This window comes from Berghia stephanieae, chromosome 6 (assembly GCF_034508935.2).
Source record: "Berghia stephanieae isolate SIO BIC M18660-M18661 chromosome 6, UCSD_Bste_1.3, whole genome shotgun sequence".
Classification (NCBI taxonomy): Eukaryota; Metazoa; Mollusca; class Gastropoda; order Nudibranchia; family Aeolidiidae; genus Berghia; species Berghia stephanieae.
In genome coordinates this window covers 16,820,633-16,848,419 of record NC_088365.1, presented here as the reverse complement: position 1 = coordinate 16,848,419, position 27,787 = coordinate 16,820,633, and the positions used below count along the sequence as shown (strand labels likewise).

General features: G+C 37.3%; 1 protein-coding gene across 1 annotated transcript in view; it reads right to left on the bottom strand.

Annotated features, from left to right (window-relative positions):
* Window positions 1-27,787, bottom strand: part of LOC144974579 (dynein axonemal heavy chain 3-like) — a 216,277-nt gene that overhangs the window by 134,333 nt on the left and 54,157 nt on the right. Inside the window, 22 exon segments of the mRNA XM_078917583.1 lie at window positions 727-866; window positions 1,605-1,703; window positions 2,792-2,893; window positions 3,608-3,736; window positions 4,136-4,324; window positions 5,288-5,482; window positions 7,019-7,214; window positions 8,420-8,550; window positions 9,457-9,660; window positions 10,615-10,819; window positions 11,903-12,018; window positions 13,226-13,363; window positions 13,779-13,985; window positions 15,226-15,421; window positions 19,074-19,204; window positions 19,770-19,874; window positions 20,397-20,535; window positions 21,454-21,649; window positions 23,955-24,254; window positions 25,072-25,184; window positions 26,032-26,140; window positions 26,816-26,984. Coding sequence (XP_078773709.1) covers window positions 727-866; window positions 1,605-1,703; window positions 2,792-2,893; window positions 3,608-3,736; window positions 4,136-4,324; window positions 5,288-5,482; window positions 7,019-7,214; window positions 8,420-8,550; window positions 9,457-9,660; window positions 10,615-10,819; window positions 11,903-12,018; window positions 13,226-13,363; window positions 13,779-13,985; window positions 15,226-15,421; window positions 19,074-19,204; window positions 19,770-19,874; window positions 20,397-20,535; window positions 21,454-21,649; window positions 23,955-24,254; window positions 25,072-25,184; window positions 26,032-26,140; window positions 26,816-26,984 — 3,509 coding nt within the window.

The window sequence follows — 27,787 nt, the reverse complement described above, 5'->3', positions numbered from 1 at the left end:
AGTTCACGTAGTAAATACTTTGCGACTTAGAATTCATATGCGGCTTTGTGGTCTAGTGGTTTGACACTCGCTTTCGGATCGAAGGTCCTGGGTTCGAGCCTCGTGCTCGGCGCATAATTGAGTCCTTGGAAAAGGCTCTTTACTCATATTCTCTCACCGTACTCAGGTGTAAAATGAGTACCTGGCCGTTAACAGCGTTGTCTTTGTCCGAAAAATTGTAATATCGCCTAACAGGCGTCATGTCCCGTCCTACATATTAAATGTTGCTGTTGACCAGGGACCCCTTGTAAAGCGCTTTGAGCATATTTAGTGGATATTGCGCTATATACAGCTCAATAGAAATGCTCCTCTAGGCCTTTGACTACTCTTGGTCACCATTCAGGTTATGTTGCAATATCTTCTTGAAAGATATTTTATTAATATAATATAGAGTTATTTGAAACAAAAGATAAGTTTTAGAATTTGTTGTAATTTAAATTTCATATGAAGTTGAACAAATGGGCGGGGTGTTGTCAATTGTAAAGATGATGTTGACAATGAAGACCAAATTACGGAAGAAAAAGGATGGGTGTCATGAAAAAAGAGGAATCTTATATGAAGAATGTAAAGAAGGAGGTGGTGTTGGGATAAAAGGACTGAGGGATGAAGAGAAAGGAAAAGGAAGGGGAAGAAGAGAGTGAAAAGGAAACAGTACTAATCAAATTAATGTTACTATAAAACACATACCAGTGTTCATCCACCTCTTCAAACATCTTTCCCTCCACTGGAATTTGGTTGCGAATATCTTGCGACCCAAAGATGGGCTCGAGGTAGAGCCATGCTGATTGGACTTGGAGCCAAGAAGTCAGGATGCTCTTCATACGGTGCTAAATTGGAATTCATTGGAAAATACGATATAAATTACTCTGTCTCGAGAAATGTTTAGAAAAATAGGCAAGGTATTTCAAGCTTTACAAAAGAAGGAAGGCAGATAGAAGGACTCCCAAACGTTTTAATTTAACTTTACATTTTAATAAATTTAGATTTTTTTTCACATCAAACCTTCCCTCTATTTTTCTTGGGAAGATCACATTAAATCATTTTACTAAGTTTATATTTAAAATGTGGTCGAAATTCTGAGGTTGTGGCTATGGGCAGGCGTCTGTTATGTAACACACAAACACAAATTCACACAATGTTCTATCCGTTACAAATAAAAAAACACAACCCAGATATTTAGGAACAATAAAAGAGCAAAAGCAGAATAACCTCGGAGAATAACCCTACAACTTTCTTCTAAAAAAAAATTGAGCTTTATATAGCGCAATATCCACTAAATGTGCTCTAGGGGTCCCTGGTCAACAGCAACATTTAACATATCGGACGGGACATGCCGCCTGTTAGGCCATATTACAATTTTTCGGACAAAGACAACGCTGTTAACGGTCAGGTACTCATTTTACACCTGAGTGCGGTGAGAGAAAGTGATTAAAGAGCCTTATCCAAGGACTCAACTATGCGCCGAGCGCGAGGCTCGAACCCAGGGCCTTCCGATCCGAAAGCGAGTGTCATACCACGAGACCACATAGCCGCACAATTGTTTAACCAGTTATCTCATGACCTACCAGTTGATGGTCCCACTTGTTAACATCTTCTTCAAAAGGTCCAATGAACGGCGACCCCTTCATAGTCATTGTCTTTACTATGTGATCCTCCAGTAACACCTAAGGGGAAAACACAGATATTAGAAAATTTAAATTCCATAATCAACTGCCTTCATCCCAAAAATAATGTCCGACATTTGAAAATTTTAAAAAGAAGCTTAAAAGTCATCTCTTTAAAAAATCATTTGATGTTTAACATTTCTATCAGGCCTACATATTATAGATATCCTAAATTTTCACTTTGTAGCACAGTGCGTGGTAATTAAATTACAAATTGATTAATTCCATTCAAATATGATAGATTTTATGCTTAAATTATTAATTTATTGTTTTGTTTTATTTGCATTTTGTAAAGCGCCTCTGAGCACAGTGTGGATCTAGGCGCTATATATATTCATTCATTCATTCATTCATACCACATATCCATCTTGTGCGTAACTATACAACTCTGGCGGCGTTTGATTCAACGGATGTTAGGAATGATAAATATATTTTAGTAAGACATACTATAAATCACTATAAATATAAATAAATTCATATCTTATAGCATGTTATTGCTTTAACTGAAACATAGTGCTATCATTTTTAAAAATAAATAAGTACTTGATTAATTGTTGGTAATGGGAAGTATTACAAGGCATCGCTGGCGAGGATGAAAAAAGTAACAAAACAACATTAAAATTCAAGACGTTTACTTGAATGTCTGCTAAACTGTTGAACTGGACAACGTGTCGATGATTCTATTTGGTTGCTTGTTAAAAAGACTATACTCTTGTCTTAAAATAGCAATACCTCATGAATTTTGGAGGATATTTTCAGCCATTGTCATTACAGATATTTGTTCAGTGGGTTCATTATTGAAATGGAGCTGAGATAAGAAAAATTAAACAGGATCGGGGATTGTAATGTTTGATCTGTAAACAAAAAAAACATTGTACCCAAAACTTTGTCTTACAGATTTCCTGTACAAAATGTCGATTGAATAAACGTATAATCTTTTACATTCAAAGATGTGAAGCAAAAAGAACCATTAATTGTAATTAACCATTAAATGCTTTTATATCTAGAAATATGATTGTAATCTGCTAAAAACGCTTTGAAAGGAACCCCAAGCCAACAGCAACATTACTGTCTTCACAAACACAAACCTGAATATCTTCAAACGAAGACAAAATGGAGATGCCACTGTTTTTGTAGGGGACAAACTGGAACTGCATTCCTTCCCAGTCATCCTGCATTTTCTTCAAAGCCTGGAATAGAAACACAAACGTTTATTTTTAGGCAATTGCCAAAATAACTCATACAAGAATATAATATTTTCATCAACAAATCAAGTAAGTAAAATCAATAATAAAGCAAGGCAAACAATGATAGTAATATTGATAATAATAGTAAAAATAATACTAATAACAATAATAATAATAATAATAATAATAATAATAATAATAATAATAATAATAATAATAATAATAATAATGATAATAGAAACACAAATGTTGGTGTAAAGATTGCGTTTAAAATATCTAAAGATAAATTATAAAGGGGAGCATGAGTAGATAACTAAATATGTATAGCTTATTTTTATTTTATTGCTCTTATATAAATCATACAGTCAGAAATCGCCTAATACAAGTCCATTGGATTTACAAAAATTAAATAGGCAACCAATTCTAGATATGAAGGTGGCAAGTCATTAAGATTTGTCATTAATACTGCCATTTTATTAAAGATCACAGTATGTGTTATTTGGTTAACATTGCATATACCGTGTTTATAAAACAACGGCAGAATAAATAGCAGTAGACAATATTATTGTGATTTATTGGAATAATTTGTTATTGTTCATAGAACAAAAAGTCTAAATCTGCTTTGATAATTTCATTGATATTGTTACCGGACTCACAAAATATTTTTTAAAAACTAATTTTCATGACTTATGCCTTTAAATACTACATTGCCCTTACCTTTTCTAAAGCAAATTCCTTGCTGGCTTGAGAGCTGATACCCATTAGTTCATCCAGATATTTCTCCAGACCAATTTGTAGTACGTCCACCAAAGGAGTGTCGGGTTGAGGAGCAATGTTGAATCCCACCTGAATGGTAACAAGAGTAGAGTATCTTCAAACATTCCAGCTTAGAGATGCAAATTAAGGCATTGTTAATAGGTATCATTCATTGACAAATAAAATGCACGAAGGATGAATTTAAGAATTGTAGCTTAAAGTAAGAATCTCTCTCTCACTCTCTCTCTATATTTCTCTTTCATTCTTTCTCTCCCCACCCCTCTCTCTCTCTCTCTCTCTCTCTCTCTCTCTCTCTCTGCCTCTTGCGCTAATTATCTTAATCGAGCCATGTCTCTCTCTCTCTCTATCTTACTCTATTTCGCTTTCTATTTCACTTTCTCTCTCTCTCCCTCCCTCCTTCTCTCTCTCTCTCTCTCTCACTCTCTCTCTCTCTCTCTTTCTCTTTCTCTCTCCATTTTAACCCCATACCTTTTCACTCATCATCTCCCAATGCCTGTCTTTGATTCCAGGATTACACAAAGCCTGAATCAGCGGCATGTTAATTTTGAACTTTTCCAGTTTGGCCTTGATGGTGGCAGATGCCCGCATGGGTCCTTTGAAATCCGGATGAGCAAATGCCTTGGTGAGCTTGTAAGCTGTACGCCATAAGTTTTGAACCTGTTCAAGAAGCAAATATTGAGATACAGCAAGCAATCTGAATTGGTAAGACTGACAGTAAATATAAAAAAGCCACTAAGCGTTGAAAAATAAATAAATAACATGATTGTGCTGGCGTTTTCAGGTCGTAACATATCACACTCAACATTGCTTAACTTGTTACATGACAACTTGTGTTATTTTGTCCTAGAGGAAGGAAGCAAGTTCGTGAAAATGAGTCTCAAGTATTCCGTATTTAATGATTTTCATGTTTCTCAGCGCTATTTTAACTTGTGGAATATTTTTTTTTCAGAAGTCCTTATAGATCCATATTTTCATTCCATACAGAACAACTCGATTGTTAGACATTATTGTTTTCTACTTTCACTCTCATAAAAACTGACGTTGTCTGTAGTCAGGCATTCATTTACATATTTTGGGCCACAATTCAATGTCACTAATTAACCTTCAAACATCTTTCACGTCTCTTCCGTGTACTCATTTACACCTGAATCGATCGAGTCAGTTGTCACCAATTCAGTCTAAACCATGCTCAGCATCGTTAGACTTGTTGCAAAGCAATGTACCCCATCGAGGAGTGAGTAGTCGTCATCATATTGTTTCTTTGGACACCAAAACTCAGGGTTTTAACTATTGAATCAGAATTCCTATATACTGACACCCTAGCCGCCTGAAGCACCAGAAGCACAGGTTATTTTATTAAACGTGGCTACAGTGTCCCACAAATTTAGTAAGCAAAGAGCGGTTGGCACCATACCTTGCCAGATATTCCTAAGAGTATCATGTTTTTATAATATTAGCTTTGAAGTAAGCCCAATATTTCTCTCTGTATAAATAATATAATATGAATTTATACTTCCATCTGGTACAAGAATGGATGTGGATATTCATTGTTGATTTTGTTAAGTCACAAATAATATGAATCATAATTGAAACTGAGGAGGTCTTCAGATTCTTTCTCACCCCTTCTTCGACGTCCTCTGCATTGACTTCCAACAGTGGTCCATTCATCCACTTGTCGTGGGCCTGGTGGAACGTGACGGCCGTGGACCACAGTTTATCGTAAGGCTCCTTCCTCAAGGCGATCTCACCGATCATGTGATATTCTGTCTGGGTTTCAAGGCCAAGCATCTGCTCTTCCCGATTTATCCTTCCTTTCTGAAATGTTAAAAAAAAGTGGAAGAAATTTTGAGAACGAGCTTTTATACAGTGCAATAGAGAACAAAAGTGTGATATCAAAACACTGGTTCCAATCTTATTGAAAGTGTAAAACCACTCTTCCGGAGGACTGAATACATATGTGTAATTGATCTTCTGGTTTCAGAGTGATGGCATCTTATTTTCTAGTCTAAATATATGCTGGTCGTTAATCAAGATGGCACATTCTCGCTCTTTTTACGTCCCGTAATTGTAAGAATATGCCTTTACAACCTGTTATTATAATAGTTATGCCACTTTATGATAACCTATTCATTATTAGTCCTCCGATGGACTGGTTACATACACACTTTCGTGGATTTTGGAACCGGAAGAGTAGAAGATGTAACGTCACAATGTCTCTGCCCTAATCCTATTGATAGTGATCAACGTTGTTTACGAAGGTACTCAAGCCAACAGCAATTCTTAACATGTCGGACGAGTCATGACGCCTGTAAAACGCTGTTAAGTTTTCTTTTTCAATAGAGACAACCCTGTAACCTGTCAAATACTCATTTTACACTTGAGTTAGATGAGAAAATGTAAGTAAAAGCCTATTCCATGGATTCCACTTTCCAATTTCTTCCTTTACAGTTAGACTCGAACCAGTAACCTACAGGTCAGAAGTCAAATGTGATACAACAATACTACAAAACAACCCCTCCGGTAGTATGTGTACTCACATGGATTTTAACCCTCTCCTTACCAACTATAGGAAAATCGTCACATTCGTTACCATCCCGTCATGATTACGATACAACCAACATTTTTCTTATTCAAATTTCTCTTGTACTCCAGAAAATTTAAAGAAAATGAACAGTGTGTTGTAGAGAGTTTGTTTTGCTAAATAATTTTTTTATCGCAAGAACTTATTGCTATTGTGTTTGGGTGATAAAAATATATTTTTGTTTTAGTTGGGTGTGAAATTTTGGGGGAAATCTTGAAAATGGCTGGTTAAGGAGAGGGTTAAATATTTCAATCTGAACTCTATGTGAGATACAAAGTATAAATTGTGTCCAAACTTTCTGGACATATCAAAAGGCTATCCCTACTTTAATTTTAGTGCCAGATCCCTAAGCCTCACTTTTTCAAATATGCATTTTTCACTATTTTACCCAAATAAAGTTATAAAAACTGAATCTTCCCACAACTCTACAAAATAACTGAATATCACAGTGTCTCTTTGTGTCGAATATTACAAAAATAACCCTTTGCACAGCCTATATTATAAAATAGCAACGGTAGTAGTAGTAGTAGTAGTAGTAGTAGTAGTAGTAGTAGTAGTAGTAGTAGTAGTAGTAGTAGTAGTAGTAGTAGTAGTAGTAGTAGTAGTAGTAGTAGTAGTAGTAGTAGTAGTAGCGTATGGCTACACCTCCAAATTATGTTTGTCGATCCATGATGTCAGGTCATCTCCGGCTTCAAAGATTGTTTCGTACCCCCCTTAACGGTAAATGCATGTCATGCGTGTTATCTAGCATCTGAAGTTTATGGTCTCACCTCATCTTTGAATTCTTCAATTTTCTTCCCGATGTCTTCCAGTTCGTTCATGTATTTGTCTGCCTCCGACATCCTGTCTTTGGAGCCAAAATCTTTGATTTTCTTCATGTATTCGTCCAGACTCGCCTCGAATCGCTTCTTCCAGTCTTTCAATGCTTTGATCTTTATGTCGTGTTCCTTCTGGAGCTTGTTCTCTCTGTGTAGTGGGATAAAAATAGTATTTGGTAATTGTGAGATTAGTTTAATAATAATTAATTAAGCTTTTTATATAGCGCAATATCCACTAAACGTGCTCAGAGCACTTTACAAAGGGTCCCTGACCAACAGCAACACGTAACACAAAGAATGAGACATGACGCTTGTTAATACAGTTTGTTTTCCGACAGAGACAACGCTGTTAACGGCCAGGTACTCATTTTCTCATTTTACACCTGAGTACGTTGAGAGAATGTAAGTAAAGTGTCTTTTCCAAAGAATCAACTATGCGCCGATGAGGCTTGAACCCAGGACCTTCCGATCCGAAAATGAGTGTCATACCACTAGACCACATAGCCACACTAATAATAATTTCAGAAGGGAATCAAAATATTCTAGTTTGAGTGGGTTATTGTCCCTAATGGGAATTTTCAACCATACGTTAAGTCGATTTAAATTAAACCAAAGGATTGCATTGTTTAGATGATGTAACATGCTAGGCTGTTTGGAATAGGTTGTCATTGTCCACTATATATTTACTAAAACTATTTAAGTCTCGGCAACTTTCGATATTTCTTTTAAAATACAAGTCTTAATTTGGTTTCTTGATTCTTGATATACCCAAAAAAATCGGAACGTTCAGCATTACAAGTAAAAGTAGACGTCAAAGTTAAAAGTTTACGCGTTGAGCTTACATTTTTGTTAAACCAAAGCTAGAGGTGCATAAATGACCCAGTAAAATGGAGAGAAAAATAAAGGGAGTAGATGTGACTCATATATAACAACACAAAACAAACAACGTTTCGGCCCTTGACCTTCGTCAGGACGAAGGCCAAGAGCCGAAACGTTGTTTGTTTTGTGTTGTTCTCTTATATATGAGTCACATCTACTCACTTTATTTTTCTCTCCATATTACATTTTTGTTATGGCAAATGTTTTGAGTAAGGAGTTAAAGCGTGGAGACTGAGTAGCGAAAATAAATGGTCCTTTTGTCATATCTAGAAAGTAACGAATTTGACTCGCCGCCACACTGTGTGACCTTGTGGCGCTGAACTGCGGCTTACACCTGGATTATTTCAGTCTTCCCCCCCCCCCCCCCCCCCCCCCCCCCCCCCCCCCCCCCCCCACCCCCCACATTTTTGACTATAGGCTCGTAAATAAATTTATTCTATTCCATTTATCATTAATCTTTTTTTTTCTACTTACGCATTTCTGACAATGGGGATGATTCTGTCAGGCCATGTGAATGTCGTGTTATGTACAGTAATGTCCTCTTTGGGCAGGTAGGAGTAGTCCATTAAAAACAGCAGGTTTTCTCCAGCTATTTCCAACTTGTCCTGGGTAGAAAAGAATTGTTTATTATAGATCAATTCAGAAATAATAGAATGAACAAATACACAATCTGCCAAATTTAATTTCTTTTACTAAATTAAAGTTTGAAGTACTTTTTATGATTTATCTTACATTGAGGTGAAGTGTGATTGGTGCTTTTTTGTTATGTTAATGTGCTTTTTCTTTCTTTGGAGAATGCGTAATTAACCCTCTCCTTACCAGCCATTTTCAAAATTTTCCCCAAAACTTCACACCCAACTAACACAAAAATAGGTTTTTTTATCACTCATACACAATAGCAGTAAAGTTTTTGCGATACATAATTTCTTCAGTAAAACATGCTTTACAACACACTGTTCGTTTTCTTAAAATGTTATGATGTACAAGAGAAATTTGAACAAGAGAAATGTTGGTTGTAACGAATGTGATGTTTTTCCTATAGTTGGCAAGGAGAGGGTTAAATAAGTCTCCTTTATTCTGAAATAATGTCAAGTTGAATATCCTCTCAGTTCGTCACGGTTTGACCCAAACGATTTTGAGATGAACTGAAGAAAGCATTTTTGTAAATACATGCTGTCAAAAAGAGGGGGGGGGAAGTTTCTCAATAGCTCAGGGGTAGATCATTAGGTAGACAGGAAAAGGGTCAGATTTTGATATTAGGTACATTCCAAATTTTCCTGACCTCCCCCTCCTCCCTCCTTTCTGTCCATCGATTAAATTTTTAGCTGGTTTTGTTAGATCTGGCAGAAAGCACTTCGTAATTTACTAGAGTCTATTCAGAAAGGTAACATGCGATTACTACTGTCCTTTTACGGACATACACAGGAATTAACTCCGACCTCGTGAGCCATATGCCTTTGAATGACAGTAGTTAAAAATTACTACTTTTCTAGAGCAAAGGACAGCCTTACCAAAAGTTGCAGTAACTCTCCAACTTTGAGGTTCTCCACGTAGTCTTGTAGCTTGACGAGTTCTTGTGTGGACTCAGCCTGATGGGAACTCTTTTTGACGATGTTGTCGTACTGGGTACAGATTTGACGATTGAATTTGTTACTGGTTTCCATGATCCTTTTCACCATCACGTCGATGTGGGAACGAGCTGTGTTAACCAGCCACTAATAGAAGAATAAAGAGAAAGAAAAACACAATATGGATTGACACTGATAACTATAGTTAATAATCATGAGTGGAAAGAAATGAATAAAAATGAATATAACAGCTTCAAAAAAGAGCAAAATAACAAACACGGAACGTTTCAGACTCAAATCCCTTCTTCAGCAAATAACCCCCCCCCCCAAATAAACAGTTAAAATATCAATATATCCAGACAGGCTGCCTAATAAATAATTAGCATTTATATAGAGCAATATCCAATAAACGTGCTCAAAGCGCTTTACAATGTATCCATGACTTAACATGTAGGACGAGACATGACTCCTCGATGACGATATTACTTTTTTTCCTACAGAGACGATGCTGTTAACGGCCAGGTACTAATTTGACACCTAGATACGGTGAGAGAATGTGTGTTAAGAGCCTTTCCCAAGGACTCAATTACGCGCCGCTCAAAGTGGGACTCGAACTCTGGACCTTCCAATCCGAAGACGAGTGACATACCACTAGACCACATAGCCGCACAATAACATTGCATGATAACGTAGACATCAGATTACACATATCCATGCACCTGACCTAGTACTTAAAATCTCAAAATTTCCAAAACTTCTACGAATCTTTCATCGTACTACACAATTGGATTCAATAGTCTGACGTCAAGTCGCCCCGCAACGGCAAACAGCGTGGTTCTAAACAAAGAAAATCGGTACTTTTTTATTCTTCATGCAAGCTAGAACTTTTCATATGTCATGTGATCAGAATGTATAAAAGTCAAAACATGATCATATTTATAATGTTTTTCTCCTCTGAATACACTTTTATGCTCGTCGGGGAAATATTTCATAAGGGCGTCCGCCATTGTTCCGATAGTTTAGAGCCGATTACTAAGTTACCATGCCTCACTACGAGGGAAGAGACGTCATGACTGCTGACGCGTATTCTGAAACACTAGCCTGATTAAGACGTGTGCAGTCCAGTAGAAAGAAATGCATTGGAATGAACACGGGTAGAGATCCGACAGCCGATGCCATGGACTTCAAGTTCTCAATGGCCTGAACGTATTCTCTGAGAGGTCTTTCACGACTGATAAACTTCTGAACGTGCATGGCTGTTGAGTTGTTGAATAGGTAGGAGTATGGCTCGTATACAGACTTGTACCTGAAATATATCATAATAGTTGTGTTAATAAAAACAATCAATAATCAAAACTTATTTCAAATTAGTGGAAGTTGTCTATGCACTTAGTTAATATATACAATGAAACGCTTGCTTATGCCACATGATCAGACAATAACATACCAATTAGGTCAAAATAAAACCACCAAAATTATATTCCATACTGAATGCCATGTATGGTATTCTATCGTTTCTTGCTCGTTACTATGCAGAAATGCAGTAACAAGTGCTGATGATGCAGGATTTTACACTATGGGCAAAGTAAAAGAAATTCAGAACGGTTAGGTGATTGATTACCTGCCAAAATCACATTAGCTTTTTGGAATTCGCTTTTTCTACCTCTGCGATTCTACAAACGTGCTCTCGTCTAGATTTCATATTAAAGTCTAAAAGCATTTTTCTTTTCTTAAAGACAGACAACATGGGTGATTCCTGTTGACATCAGACATCTTGTTTGACTGATTATCCATATTCCTTCATGTCTAAAGATGACGTTGCAGAAGGACGAAATAAAGAATCATTTGTAAATGTACGATTTTTATCGCATCACGCTTTTACATTAATCAGTGGTGTCAGAAATGAGGAGTAGTGCTTCATACGTCATGGCTGGCTTTTGTCAACGAATGCTTTACTGATACATTTACTATAACCCCAATGCATAAATGAATACTTGAATACGTGTAATTAGATAGGAGTATTCAGGCAGATCCTCGTTCACATCTCAGTCGTGTGGAGTACATAAACTACTTTCTCCAATTCAATTTTTGGGGGATCGTGGATAGCTAATATGGTAGAGTCACGCTCTCACTGGCCAGGCGGAGTTGTCGTACTAATATGGTCGCGGGTTCAAACTCCCAACACCGCCGCGAAAAATTGTTATTTTCTATTGTCTTCTGGCACTTTTCTACTCACTTCATCTCTTGTTTTCTCCAATACCAGAATGTTATGGTTTTACATTCATTCTCAGATCACATGGTGATCAAGGACACAAAATAAGACACCACGCCATTCCAACAATGAGGTTACATTCTATCAAAACATATTGATCAAAATGAAATAACTTACTTCTTTGGTCCGTGGCTGTTTGCAAGGATGACCGTTCGTATTTTATCTTTGGCTACATCCACAAGTTCCTCCTCAACCTCCACACTCAAGATCGTCTTTTGATCAAGTTCCTCCACCTGTACATACAATAATACATTGGGCACTGTTGTTGCTAATCATTTATTAAGCATTTGACGTCGATATTGAATTCCAATAAAAGCTTTAGTTCTTACGTCACCTATATTCCTATACAATTAAATGTAAAACAAGTCATTTTGACCGACGTTTACTGAATTGCAGGTCGGATAACCCAAATTGTTATGGGCCCATTGTTGTAATGGATATACTCTCAAACCCACGCGAAATATTGTCCATTACAACAATGTTAACTAATGCCCATAATTATAATTGCGTTAAGTATTCAGACCTGCAAATATGTGCACCTAGGTTTAGACATATTATGTATATATGTATATGTGCGTGTGTGTGTGTGTATGTGTGTATGTGTGTGTGTGTGTTTTTTTTTGTCTATCTATCTGTCTGTCTGTACACATAGCTATGTTCGATAAATGTCTGCCAGTTGAAATCACCCGCCTTTCAGATCACAAAAATTATTCAGAATTTTCTAGAGAGTTTCGTGTAATTGACCAAATTCACTGTGTAACAGCCCCAATCAAGCTGTTAAAAGTATTGTGATAAAAAGCGTGGCCATCTATATAACACACCCACAGCAACACTTAACACGTAGGAAGAGATATGACGCCTGTTTGGCGATATTACAATCATTTTTTGACAAATACAACGCTGTTCACGGCCAGGTACTCATTTTACACATGAATACGGTGAGAGAATGTGAGTAAAGAGCCTTTTCCAATGATTCAACAATGCGCAGTTCAATGCGGGACTCGAACCCTGGAAGGCAATACTCAAATGGATAAATACTCAAAAGACTTGAAAGCTTTTTGATCCGATTCTTAACCAGTTAACTTTGTAATCTGGTAAAACTCTTACCTATTTAAAAATTTGGCCAGAAAACTCGTGTTCAAATATTGATCGGTTTAAATAACCCTCATCTTGGCAAAACTCTCAAACCTGGGACCTTGCAAGGTCCCAGGTTTGAGAGTTTTTGCCAAGGTTTTTCATCAAGTCCCAGGCTTGAGAGTTGTTTTTTTTTTGTCAAGGTGAGGGTCATTTAAATCGATCGATATTTGAAGGACGAGTTTTCTGGTCAAATTTTTAAATACGACTTTTTCCAGAATACGGTAGTTAACTGGTTAAAAGCTTCTCCTTAAGGTTCTAGATAGTGATTTTGCCCGTGCGTTAACCGTGAAGTAGAGAACATACCGTGTGGAAAAGGCTGTATTCCACTCTGTTGAGGCATCTGACACTGATTATCATCGTGTCGATGATGAGTGAGAAGAAATCACAAGTGTCTGGAAAACTTGGTTTGAACTTGAGACTTGAGATCTCGATGTCTTCTTCCTGCAGATGAATCCAGGAATCACACATGAAATGAATTGTTATGGAGTGCGACAGCTGGGCAAGATGATTTTAAATAATAATAATAATAATAATAATAATAATAATAATAATAATAATAATAATAATAATAATAATAATAATAATAATAATAAGCATATTTATATAGCGGCTTTCGTCGAATCCTCAAACCGCTTTTTAAAAAACTGACTTAACTTACTTTAAGTTTAATATAAATGTTGCTGCTCGAAGCTCGAAGGAATAAATAATAATGTGAAATTGATTGCAAGCTTCAATTTAATTACAAAAACAGATCAAATGAACGTTTCGGGTTTCCTCTTTATCAACAAAGCAGGATGAATGAAACACCACAGATGAATTCATCTGTGGTGTTTCATTCTTTGATATGTTAAATTACCATATAGAAAGTGACAGGATGAATGAGTTTTGGGAGAGCCAATCCACCCATGATGTTGTAATCTCCTTCGTAATCATTCCCCTGACTGTACTCCTGGACTAAATCAACCAGATCTTGTATGGAGTTCTCTACACATCGACGAAGCAAACCACACATCAGGGACGACACGCTGTTGAAGAAGTGGTCCATTTTATCCATGCGACCTTCCTAAAAAGGAAAGGAAAAATGCACACATTTCGAGAAGGAAGTGAGACAGCTGCAGGTGTCCGATTTGCCTGACATATCTAGTTTCAAGTTAATATTTTTGTTTGTTTATTCATTCATATATTTTTCTCTTTTTTTTAAATATATGTTTAGGCTTTTTGTTATTGTTTTTTTAATATGCTTTATTTGTTTTCTGGGGGTGGGGGGGGGGGTATGTTTGTTTGTTTGTTTGTTTGTTTTGGGGATATTTTTTTTCGGTTTGTTTTTGGGTTTGTTTCGATCTTTTTGGGGGGTTTATATATTTCTATTTATATTTATTGTTTTTTTTGATGAGTGACTATTTTACAGATAACTATTCACACGAGTTCGTATCTAAGTCGTAATATTTATTGTGTATTGTATTAAAAGGTGATAGAACGTTATTTGCCCTACAAAGCCCAGTGATATGACGTGATGTATGAAATGATATATGATATGATATTACATGATATGATATGATATAATATGAAATGATATGATATGATATGATTTGATATGAAAAATTATATGATATGATATTATTTAATATGAAATGATATGATATGCTATAATATAACATTCCTTTATATAATATGCTATGAACTGATGATATAATATTATATGATGTGATATAAATGAAATGATGTGATATAATACGATATGATATGATATAATATACATCCATTCATTCATTCACTCAGTCATTCTGTAAAGTGAGTTTAGTTCTCTCGGCAAAATGTTTATCTGAAACTGGGAGCCGACGGATTGTGATAGGAACAATTAATATGATTCTGGGGGTGAGGCCTTGGGCTAAACACTTTACAAATCGTTCCTCAATCAACCCAGATTTTAAATAGGAACTTGGTAGTAGTGAACAATTTGTGAGTAAGTGGTGGTTAACAGGTAGAAATAAATTAAGCTCTTGTGAAACACATTGAGCAATGTAAATCTTTAAAAATGTCCTGTTTAAAGGTTCGTATAAATAAACATTTTTAAGAAATAAAAATTCCCTTTATTTATCACATAGGGGAAACTTGTCTCTATGATCTATTCCAAGGGAAGGCTGTGCAGTGCCGCAAATTGAGCTAGGGCGAGGTGACTTGCTCAAGGCCACACACTGCAGCGGTGGGTGATAGAACTCGGTACCGTTCTGGTGCGAAGCAAAAAACCGTACCGATGAGCCACTCTGCCCTGTTACATGTGTGTTCATTTTATTTCAACTCACATTATCATGAGGCATGTATCCCTCGATGGAGTCTCTCATGTCGTCAATGAGGTCATAACATTCCACCAGCCACTGCTCTTCCAGGACCTTGGCACCAGCTTTACTGGATGCCTGGATATGCTTCAAGAACGATTCCATCGTTACTGGCATTATCTTACGAAGTTCTGGAATATTTATGAGACGTAACGATCCATACCTAATTGGGAAGAAGTAAAATAAGTTAGAATTTGATAATGATGGATAATTAAAAATAAATAAATAAATAGAATTCCCTTTATTCAACCCGTAGGAGAAATGTGTCTTCAGGGTCTATTCTAAGGGAGACTGGAATAACCCAGGCGTTAGCCGCGGTGCAGCGCCTTATATTTAGCAAAGTGACTTGCTCTAGACCACACAGTGAGGTGGGTAGTCGAAATCGGTACCTTTTGGGTAAGAAGCAAAGACCATTCTGCTGAGCCACGCTGCTCCACGATAAAACAATAAAGGGCTAAATGCTCATACATATATCAGGGTGAGGTTAGAGGCAATAATCAGATCGATTATTATATCAAGAAAATGTATATTTTTCCTTCTTATAAACGCATAAAGTCAAATAGATAGTATCTCCGTTTGAATTTATACAATCGCAAATACATCAGGACAAGACTTTCAAGAGTCGCTTTTTCATCATTTAGAGAAAACTGCAATTTTTTGGCATTTACTTGGAGAATTAAGGAGGTAAATGCTCGTCTAGTTTGCCTCTTAGAGCAAAACTTTGAGTCATTCGAAACTTAAATTTCCCCTTGTGACTCTATAGAGTATTTTCTTCTTTGGGTATAACTTAGTAGGTATTGAAAGGGGTCTCTTCTCATAGGTCAGGTTACAATTTTTTCTTAATTCAGAAAAGTGAGTGGAGCAGGCACTTATGTTGGTAACAACAAGATATGAAGTGAGTAGAAAAGTGCCAGAAGACAATAGAGAATAAAAATTTTTTTCGCGGCGGTGGTGGGGTTTGAACCTGCGACCTTATTGGTACGACAACTCCGCCTGGCAGGTGAGTGCGTGGCTCTACCGTGTGAGCTATCCACGAACACAAAAATATTCGTTTCAAACCCAAAGTCATTTCTAGATCCCTCTCTCACCCACTTCTTGAGATCGCCGATTCGTTCGCCACCATCGCGAAGTAATTTTGACCAGCAGTTAAGCTTAATAGCCAATATTCTCATCACAAACATATAACATAGAAACGATTGAGACATTGAGTATGCTCCGGTGTATGGGGTGAATTTTTAATTCAGAAAAGTGAGTGGAGCAGGCACTTATGTTGGTAACAACAAGATATGAAGTGAGTAGAAAAGTGCCAGAAGACAATAGAGAATAAAAAATTTTATTCTCTATTGTCTTCTGGCACTTTTCTACTCACTTCATATCTTGTTGTTACCAACATAAGTGCCTGCTCCACTCACTTTTCTGAATTAAAAATTCACCCCATACACCGGAGCATACTCAATGTCTCAATCGTTTCTATGTTATATGTTTGTGATGAGAATATTGGCTATTAAGCTTAACTGCTGGTCAAAATTACTTCGCGATGGTGGCGAACGAATCGGCGATCTCAAGAAGTGGGTGAGAGAGGGATCTAGAAATGACTTTGGGTTTGAAACGAATATTTTTGTGTTCGTGGATAGCTCACACGGTAGAGCCACGCTCTCACCTGCCAGGCGGAGTTGTCGTACCAATAAGGTCGCAGGTTCAAACCCCACCACCGCCGCGAAAAAAAATTTTATTCTCTATTGTCTTCTGGCACTTTTCTACTCACTTCATATCTTGTTGTTACCAACATAAGTGCCTGCTCCACTCACTTTTCTGAATTAAAAATTCACCCCATACACCGGAGCATACTCAATGTCTCAATCGTTTCTATGTTATATGTTTGTGATGAGAATATTGGCTATTAAGCTTAACTGCTGGTCAAAATTACTTCGCGATGGTGGCGAACGAATCGGCGATCTCAAGAAGTGGGTGAGAGAGGGATCTAGAAATGACTTTGGGTTTGAAACGAATATTTTTGTGTTCGTGGATAGCTCACACGGTAGAGCCACGCTCTCACCTGCCAGGCGGAGTTGTCGTACCAATAAGGTCGCAGGTTCAAACCCCACCACCGCCGCGAAAAAAAATTTTATTCTCTATTGTCTTCTGGCACTTTTCTACTCACTTCATATCTTGTTGTTACCAACATAAGTGCCTGCTCCACTCACTTTTCTGAATTAAAAATTCACCCCATACACCGGAGCATACTCAATGTCTCAATCGTTTCTATGTTATATGTTTGTGATGAGAATATTGGCTATTAAGCTTAACTGCTGGTCAAAATTACTTCGCGATGGTGGCGAACGAATCGGCGATCTCAAGAAGTGGGTGAGAGAGGGATCTAGAAATGACTTTGGGTTTGAAACGAATATTTTTGTGTTCGTGGATAGCTCACACGGTAGAGCCACGCTCTCACCTGCCAGGCGGAGTTGTCGTACCAATAAGGTCGCAGGTTCAAACCCCACCACCGCCGCGAAAAAATTTGTTATTCTCTATTGTCTTCTGGCACTTTTCTACTCACTTCATATCTTGTTGTTACCAACATAAGTGCCTGCTCCACTCACTTTTCTGAATTAAAAATTCACCCCATACACCGGAGCATACTCAATGTCTCAATCGTTTCTATGTTATATGTTTGTGATGAGAATATTGGCTATTAAGCTTAACTGCTGGTCAAAATTACTTCGCGATGGTGGCGAACGAATCGGCGATCTCAAGAAGTGGGTGAGAGAGGGATCTAGAAATGACTTTGGGTTTGAAACGAATATTTTTGTGTTCGTGGATAGCTCACACGGTAGAGCCACGCTCTCACCTGCCAGGCGGAGTTGTCGTACCAATAAGGTCGCAGGTTCAAACCCCACCACCGCCGCGAAAAAATTTGTTATTCTCTATTGTCTTCTGGCACTTTTCTACTCACTTCATATCTTGTTGTTACCAACATAAGTGCCTGCTCCACTCACTTTTCTGAATTAAAAATTCACCCCATACACCGGAGCATACTCAATGTCTCAATCGTTTCTATGTTATATGTTTGTGATGAGAATATTGGCTATTAAGCTTAACTGCTGGTCAAAATTACTTCGCGATGGTGGCGAACGAATCGGCGATCTCAAGAAGTGGGTGAGAGAGGGATCTAGAAATGACTTTGGGTTTGAAACGAATATTTTTGTGTTCGTGGATAGCTCACACGGTAGAGCCACGCTCTCACCTGCCAGGCGGAGTTGTCGTACCAATAAGGTCGCAGGTTCAAACCCCACCACCGCCGCGAAAAAAAATTTTATTCTCTATTGTCTTCTGGCACTTTTCTACTCACTTCATATCTTGTTGTTACCAACATAAGTGCCTGCTCCACTCACTTTTCTGAATTAAAAATTCACCCCATACACCGGAGCATACTCAATGTCTCAATCGTTTCTATGTTATATGTTTGTGATGAGAATATTGGCTATTAAGCTTAACTGCTGGTCAAAATTACTTCGCGATGGTGGCGAACGAATCGGCGATCTCAAGAAGTGGTGAGAGAGGGATCTAGAAATGACTTTGTGTTTGAAACGAATATTTTTGTGTTCGTGGATAGCTCACACGGTAGAGCCACGCTCTCACCTGCCAGGCGGAGTTGTCGTACCAATAAGGTCGCAGGTTCAAACCCCACCACCGCCGCGAAAAAAATTTTTATTCTCTATTGTCTTCTGGCACTTTTCTACTCACTTCATATCTAATTTTTTCTTAATAACTATTGCTTTGATGATGGCAATGTTTAAAAAACAGAAAACATTTACTTGTATTCAAATTGGTATAGAATTGTCCTCATGATGGGATGGGTGGTGAAGAGATTGTCCCTGAGAAAACTTCTAGCCGAGACGACACTGTCATGCCAGGGAAATCCGTCTCTCCCAGCCAAATTTGAAATCTGTGTAATAAGAAAAAAATGATGAAAATGGTATAAATATTTGTCCCCCACCGCTTGAAAACGGAATTATGTCGGGTTGATTTAAAGGTTATAAATTGAAATTATATTATAAAGTTAAGACTTGGATTGAGTTTTACTTTATACTGAAGACAATGGAAACGGTTTTTTACAGTAACAAAATCCAAAATCTCAAATTTCTGGTCATTTTAACCTTAAATCAAATTTTTTTGTAATTGTTAAACCCAACATAATACCGTTTTGATACGTTTTGGTGACAGGTCACATATAATGTATTGGGCTATAAATCAACATTCTTTAAATCCGTTTTTTCTAGAATCCTTTTTTTTCAGTCACAAAAACAAAAATCTTAAATTTCTATCTAAGTCATTCTATTCTTAAATCACTTTTTTGGAAATTTGTTCACCCGACATAATACTGGGTTATATTTGGGCTATAAATCAGCAATTTTTAAAATCCGTTTATCTAGATTAATTTTTTTAACTTACAATGTATATGAATCACTGGATCAGGAAGCGGGAAATACAAGAAGGATAAAAAAACATACCTTTTTTGGCATGTGAAGACCGAGACGTTCTTGCTCTGTGGGATCCAAAAGAACGTAATCCAAAATGGCGTTACGAACGGACGATCTGTAGTCCGCATCCATTTCCTAATGAACATGAAAAAGTTTTTCTTCTTATATGAACAATTCAAAATATACATTATAAAGACAATTCTGTTGCATTTGTTTTTACGAGAATTGATATAGGTCTAGGTACCTACATATTGTAATGATTCCAAAATATTGTTGGATTAAGATATCCTTATAAATAAAATAAAATCTGTGAGCCAAACAGATAGCACAAAATATGAATGCATTTGGGATGTGATTGTATCAACGAATCCCCCCGTACGGCAATTGAAAGAACACAACACCAAAGTGCACAACGAATCTTGACAATCATTAACATTTGTTTATAGAGTTTATGAGATTTGATTTCAAATTTGGAAGTACCAAGAGATAAATAAAACTTATAGCAAGGAAAAATTAAATTTTGTTACATTACTGAAAAAATAATTGATTGCTGTCTGGTGGTCTTTTAACCAAGAAATTGTGACCAATTAAGCCATTCAACGTCCATAGATGGATGGAAATAGATACGAAAATAATAGAATTATGACAAAGACACACCTTTAAAAATGCTCTCAAAGCCTGGGGCTGCTTAGATCGGAGAGTCCTTGGCACAAATCTGTACACGCCATTCAGTGTGTCTTTGGTGATGGGGCCCACCATGTTGGGGTCAATTGCCTTCTCTGCCAACTTGTAGTATCTGGTGTGGAAATAAGAAATGCAATAAACTGGTAATGTCTGAAGGGAGAATAAGATAGGGAACAAACTGGTAATATCTGAGACGAGAATAAGAAAACTAACAAACTAACTAGTAATATCTGAGGGGAGAATAAGAAAGGGAACAATCTGGTAATTTCTGAAGTGAAAATAAGAAAACTAACGAACGAGTTGGTTAGTTGAGGAGTGGTCTTGATTTCTCGTAGATGTAGCATGCATTTTCATATGTCATTTTTTTTCTCTTCAAAAACAATACTGTATTATTAAAATCTACAACCATAAAAGGATTTAAGCTCGAAGGGATGGAAAGTCGATCAAATTTCTTCTTTTTAAAAATACATTTGAACTAGAGAGAAATAACCTGAATTACATTGTGTCTTCATTAAAGAACGTATTGCATATCTAACAAGTAACGTTTTAGTCAAAACAATCAATTAACAAGCAAAATTTGAATAAATAGGATAACGTTCACGCATTTAAAGCCTGTGAATTTAAATCTTTTTAAGATCTCAAAGAAGCTTTATCGCAAAACAATTTATGATTGGATCTGGAAACTCGGAAAGCTTCAAAGATGTAATTAAATTATTAATTGGCCGAGAGGACTCATTGCTCAAAATTAGTTAATAACATGAATTGGATTCAGTAGTCTGATGTCACGCCGCCCATCTTGGTTCTAAACAAAGAAAAGCAATACTTTTTATTCTTCATGCTGGCTAGAACTTGTCATATGCCTTGTGATCAGAACATGTAAAAGTCAAAACATGGTCAAATTTATGGGTTTTTTTCCTCTGGATACGCTTTTATGCACGCCGGGGAAATATTTCATACCATGCGTCATTAGGAAGGAAATGACGACTGTTGAAGAGTATTACAGCTCAAGTGGTAGATCTCAAATAATTACCTTTCTTTATTCTCAGCGGTAGGGGATGCCGGTCTGGACAGTCCATGTGTAGAGACGTAATAGGGAGGGAACTCTATTTCAAGACAGTCTAACGTGTCAGCGTCGTAGTGGGGAGTTACTCCCCTGTAATCGGGACTTTCGTCATCATCTTCCTCGTCGTCTTCCTCGCCGTCTTCGTATTCCCCATGATGGTCCTCTGTTGGAGAATATTGCAATTTATTTGAATATGATATTCAAAACAACTCAAACATGTTTGAGCTTTAAATTTTAAAATGAGCTTTTATATGGCGCAATATCCACTAAGTGTTCTCAAAGCGCTTTACAAAGGGTCCCTGGCCAACTGCAACATTTAACATTTAGGATGGGACATGACGCCTGTTAGGCGATATTACAATTTTTCGGACAAAGACACCGCTGTTAACGGCCAGGTACTCATTTCACACCTGAGTACGGTGAGAGAATGTAAGTAAAGAGCCTTTTCCAAGGACTCAACTATGCGCCGAGTGCGAGGCTCGAACCCAGGACCTTCCGATCCGAAAGTGAGTGTAATATCACTAGACCACATAGCCGCACATGTTTTGCATATTATAATTAAATGCAAAATATTTTGACGCCTTGCATAACTCATTGCTCTCTATAGAAATTAATGAAGCTTTTGCTTCACTCAAGTATGGCAAATTAATGGTAATGAGGAACCTGTGTTGCTCAATAAAGAAATGAGATAATTGGTACAACGGGTTGCTTAAATGGTTATTTACATATTATTGACTTTTGTCTTTACAAACATTTAAATGTAGTCAGGTTATATAAAGATTGTTTACATCATGGAAATAACGAAGGGTTAGAGCTCAGCTAGCCGCTTGTTCGGATGAGAAAGTAAATATAATTCATAAAATCCTTGAGCACCAATAGCCCCTCCTATATTAAAGACCCTCTAAACATATATGTCCCCAATAGAAACTTGAGGTCAAGCAATGACCAATCAATCCTTGTCAAACCTAAGCCATTGCGTAAAATAGGTGAACAATCTTTCAATTTTCGGCCCCCCATTTTTGGAACTCTCTCCAGTCACAAGTGAGATGCTCGGATTCGTTGACAACGTTCAAATCTCGCTTAAAGTTTTATCTTTTTACGTCATAATGTTGCAATACTATTTTCATATTTTGTTGTTGTTAAATTGAATTCGTATCACGTTTCCATCAAACTGCTCTTACTGTATTATGTTTTGTTTATATCAATGTAAAGCGCTTAGAGCCTGTGACAACGGGGTAAAGCGCTATATAAATGCCATTTATTATTATTATTATTATTATTATTATTATTATTATATTATTATTTATTATTATTATTATTATTATTATTATTATTATTATTATTAAATAGTTAACTACCAAGTACCATAAGCACGGATGCAAGAGAAGTCTAATATGGACAAATGAAAAAAATCAACATTATCTTTTTGTATGTGACCAATAGTTTCAAAACGATGTTATGTATGGGTGACACCAATGTTTTCAATTGAATTTAACGCTTAACCTATAAATTTGAGTTACTCGTACAATAAGTGTCTCCATCGAGCAGAATGGGTTTTGTTTCTAAAATGTAAAATAATTCAAATTCCCTAAATCTGATCATTTTCACTTTCGATTATATTTTCTTCGTCCGCGTTTCTTTCCTACATATTACGGATTGACGCTACGTGCCACATATTTCCAAAGTGTATGAAATGGCTCACCTAACAAGTCGTGTTCTGGAAATGTGTGTCACATGTGTACACAGTATATGAAATGCCTCGCCTAACAAGTCGTGTTTTGGAAACGTGTCATATGTGTACAGAGTGTATGCAATGGCTCACCTAACAAGTCTTGTTCTGGAAATGTGTCATGAATGAATGAAATGGCTCAACCAACAAGTCGTTATCTGAAAACGTTTCACATGTGTACAACATGTATGAAATGGCTCACCTAGCAAGTTAACAAGTCGTGTTATGGAAATGTGTGACACGTGTACAACGTGTATGAAATGCCTCGCCTAACAAGTCCTTCTGGAAATGTGTTTTATGTGTACAGAGTGTGTGCAATGGCTCACCTAACAAGTCGTGATCTGGAAACGTTTCACATGTGTACAAAGTGTATGAAATGGCTCACCTAACAATTCGTGTTCTGGAAACGTGTCACATTTGTACAGAGTGTATGAAATGGCTCACCTAACAATTCGTGTTCTGGAAACGTGTCATATGTGTACAACGTGTATGAAATGCCTCGCCTAACAAGTCGTGTTCTGGAAACGTATAACATATGTACAACGTGTATGAAATGGCTCACCTAACAATTCGTGTTCTGGAAATGTGTCTTATGTGTACAACGTGTATGAAATGCCTCGCCTAACAAGTCGTGTTCTAGAGATGTGTCAGATGTGTACAGAGTGTATGAAATGGCTCACCTGACACGTCGTATTCTGGAGATGTGTCACATGTGTACAGAGTGTATGCAATGACTCACCTAACAAGTCGTGTTCTGGAACAGCTTTCATTTCTGGTACAAAACCCATCATGTTTGATTGCATTCCGCTGTCAACACTGCCTGACTCCAGGGTTTCGTTCTGGGCCAGACTGTCCGATTCGGACATGCCATAGTCCCTCCCATTGGAGCTGTACCCGCCATCTCTGTCCGTCCATGTGCCTTCCTCGTAGACTTCTTCGTCCTCCTCTTCCCTATAATCTTTTGCCATCTTCTCATCCTCATACAGCTTCCCAATATGGTACTGTTTCCCTTCCCTCGCTGATAAAGCTGGGTCAATTCCTGAAAGAGTCGTAAAAATATGAGATTATATGTAAAACAATAGGGAATGAGATTAGCGGAAGAGTAGCGTCCCTTGATTGGACGTCACCCATAGTCTGTGATGTCACCGGCGGAAAAGTTATTAGAGAGAGAACGTCATGTTGGTTTTGCGCATGCAAGGACGAGAGACGCATGCGCACAACCAACATGGCGTTCTCTCTCTCTCTAATAACTTTTCCGCCGGTGACGTCACAGACTATGGGTGACGTCCAATCAAAGAACGCTACTCTTCCGCTAATCTCATTCCCTATAGTCACTCAATGTGCTCAAAGCTTTTAAAAAGGGTCCCGATCCAACAAAGTGAAACATTAGGGAGCAGGCACTGGAGTAAAATAAAGATCTGAAAAAGTGTGTATGAAACAGTGCCAGACACAACAGGAAAAAAAATATACGAAATAATTTTTTTTAAGTTATGCCTTTTGCGCCACGATATCACAAGATATCGTCGCCTTGGCATTCCACGAAGGAATATAGATAACTCATCAAACAAGATGTCTGATGTCAACAGGAATCACCCATGTTGTCCAAGTGAGCAAATTGAGGGTTAATAATCTTGCTCAAGGAAAAATAAACAAAGTGCCTGAAGCGGGGCTCAAACCCGGGTCATCCGGATCACAGTGCAATGCCTTAACCACTCGGCCACTTTGCGCCCCAAATACGAAATAAAACCATCCTAAAAAAACAAGTCTGCCTCTGATTGGACTATAAACTCCTTAAATAAATGACTTTTTGAGTTTCATTCTGGACAAATATTTGAAATTAAGGTTCTCAAACTTACCATTGGTGTAATTATTGGTGATGGGTGGAAGAGGCGGTGTTGGTGACCTGATATCTCCATATTCACTCAATGTTCGATAGCTTGAGCCGTCCACGTAGACGGTGCTGGATGAACTGAAGAAGAAAGGACGCGAGAGAAGAGTTTGAATATCAATTGATCATAAAACTATTATTGTTTTGCAAATATTATTGGGCTGAAATGGAAAAAGTTAAAAGAATAGATACCAAAATATATAGATATGAAAAGAAATCGATTTTGCCGTTAAGGCGAAGCATCTGTGAATCTTGGTTGAAATATTGATGTTACACAACATTAAAAGTTTGATTTTGTATACTGCGAGATCCGCTTAATGGAAATGTACTCAAAGCGCTGACGATATAGTGAAAATTGTATGTAATTTTTTTTTTAATTGAGCTTTATATAGCGCAATATCCACTAAATGTGCTCAAAGCGCTTTACAAGGGGTCCCTGGTCAACAGCAACATTTAACATGTAGGACGGGACATGCGCTTGTTAGGCGATATTACAATTTTTCGGACAAATACAACGCTGTTAAGGGCCAGGTACTCATTTTACACCTAATACGGTGAGAGAATGTGAGTAAAGAGCCTTTTTCCAAGGACTCAACAATGCGCCGATCGCGAGGCTCAAACCCAGGACCTTCCCATCCGAAAGCGAGTGTCATACCACTAGACCACATAGCCGCAGACTATTAAACATCTTAATATATTTCTTTAAAATTAAGATTCCGGGTGGACTTGTGAGATGTGAATGCTGGACCATCAGGAAGCGATCGATAACATATATGGAATATCTATAAAATTCCCTTTATTCATCTTAAGGTGATTTTTTCCTTTAGGATCCATCTCGGAAATAGACCGAGACAACACTAGCGCAGTGCGGCGCCTCAAAGTGAACAGTAAGGACTCGCTGTCTTGTCATAATATTTATGATACTTACTGTCGTCTCCGTTTAGATGGTGGTGGAAGACTTCTGGATGTGTTTGGGGGACTGAAAGAACCTGTAGATTTTCTTGGTGCTAGGAAATAGGTCTCTTCTACTGTGTAAGCTGGTGGATAGAATAGGATGGTGTGGTGGGTTTGATGATAATGATGATGATGATGATGATGAGGAGGAGGAGGAGGAGGAGGAGGAGGATGATGATGATGATGAGGATGAGGAGGAGGAGGAGGAGGAGGATGATGATGATGATGATGATGATATTGATGATGATGATGATGATGATGGTGGTGGTGGTGGTGATTCTGGTGCTGGTGCTGCTCCTGGTGGTGGTGGTGGTGGTGTAGGTGGTGGTGGTGGTGGTGATACTGGTGCGATGATGATGATATTGATGAAGATGATGATGATGATGATGATGATGATGATGATGATGGTGGTGGTGGTGGTGGTGGTGGTGATTCTGGTGCTGGTGCTGATTCTGGTGGTGGTGGTGGTGGTGTAGGTGGTGGTGGTGGTGGTGGTGGTGTTGGTTGCTTTTTATTTGGTTTATGAAAATAATCATATAGATTGTGTATATAGATTACTAATAGTTAAATGAGCTATTTAAAAATCCACATGAAGGTGGCAGTGGTTGGGAGATCGGAGTGTAGTTCTATAATTTTGACAGAAGTTTATGAAGTAAATAAACATGGTTTGTTTGTTTAGATATTTATTGATGAAAGTAGTGATGATCATGGTGGCGATAGTGGATAAAATAGATGCTATGGTAACGTATGAAATTTACCAAGCTTGGTCGTGTTGTATATCTGAGACGTTGTAAAGTTCCTTGCCCTAGGACTGTAGTTATTGCCTATGGAATCACTAACAAGCCGGACATGTCTCTTTTCCTTGATGGGGGCCGCTTTGGTGTAGGAGGCGTGTTCCAAGATCTTTGGGGCATCGCTGAACGCCGGCTGGAGAAATGATGTGAGAAAGATAAACATCAAATCGTGTGCGGTCCTAGCATATGAATAACACCATTTAGTATGATGAAAGTATAACATTTTTTCTTTTTCTCATTGAGTCTTTTTGATTGCATGATATTTTTAACCCTTTTAGCGTAATACAATTTGATGGCAAAAAAGTTGTTATTGGTTTGGGGTTTTTTTCGATTTTATGGAAAATGAAGCGAAAAGACCATTATCAGCGTACAAATAGGTGACAGTGAGTTAACTCTCTCCTTACCAGCTATTTTCAGAATTTTATCCAAAACTTCACACTCACCCAACACCAAAAAAAAAAAAAAGATTTTTAATACAGAATATTATATGCTTGTTTTGTTCAGAAAAATGAGCTCAGCAACACAGTGTCGAGTTTTTATATCTATAACTATAACAAAATGAAATCAGAACAAGAAAAGTGTTTGTTATATCGTAACGAATGTGACGATTTTCCCTTGGGTGGTAAGGACAGGGTTAGTGAATGACGACTTAAGAAATGGTACATCCTTTCCTTGGTTAGGATATTTGCATCTTGTAGTGGATAGTCACTGGCTAGCTCCCGAACGCTTAAATTCGTGTTTTCATAATAATATACCTTATTTAATATCATCTTTTTGTTTAACTGTCATGTAAATGTAGCTGCTCGAAGCTCGAAGAAATAATAATAATAATAATAATAATAATAATAATAATAATAATAATAATAATAATAATAATAATAATAATAATAATAATAATAATAATAATAATGATAATAGTTAACTACGCCATTACCA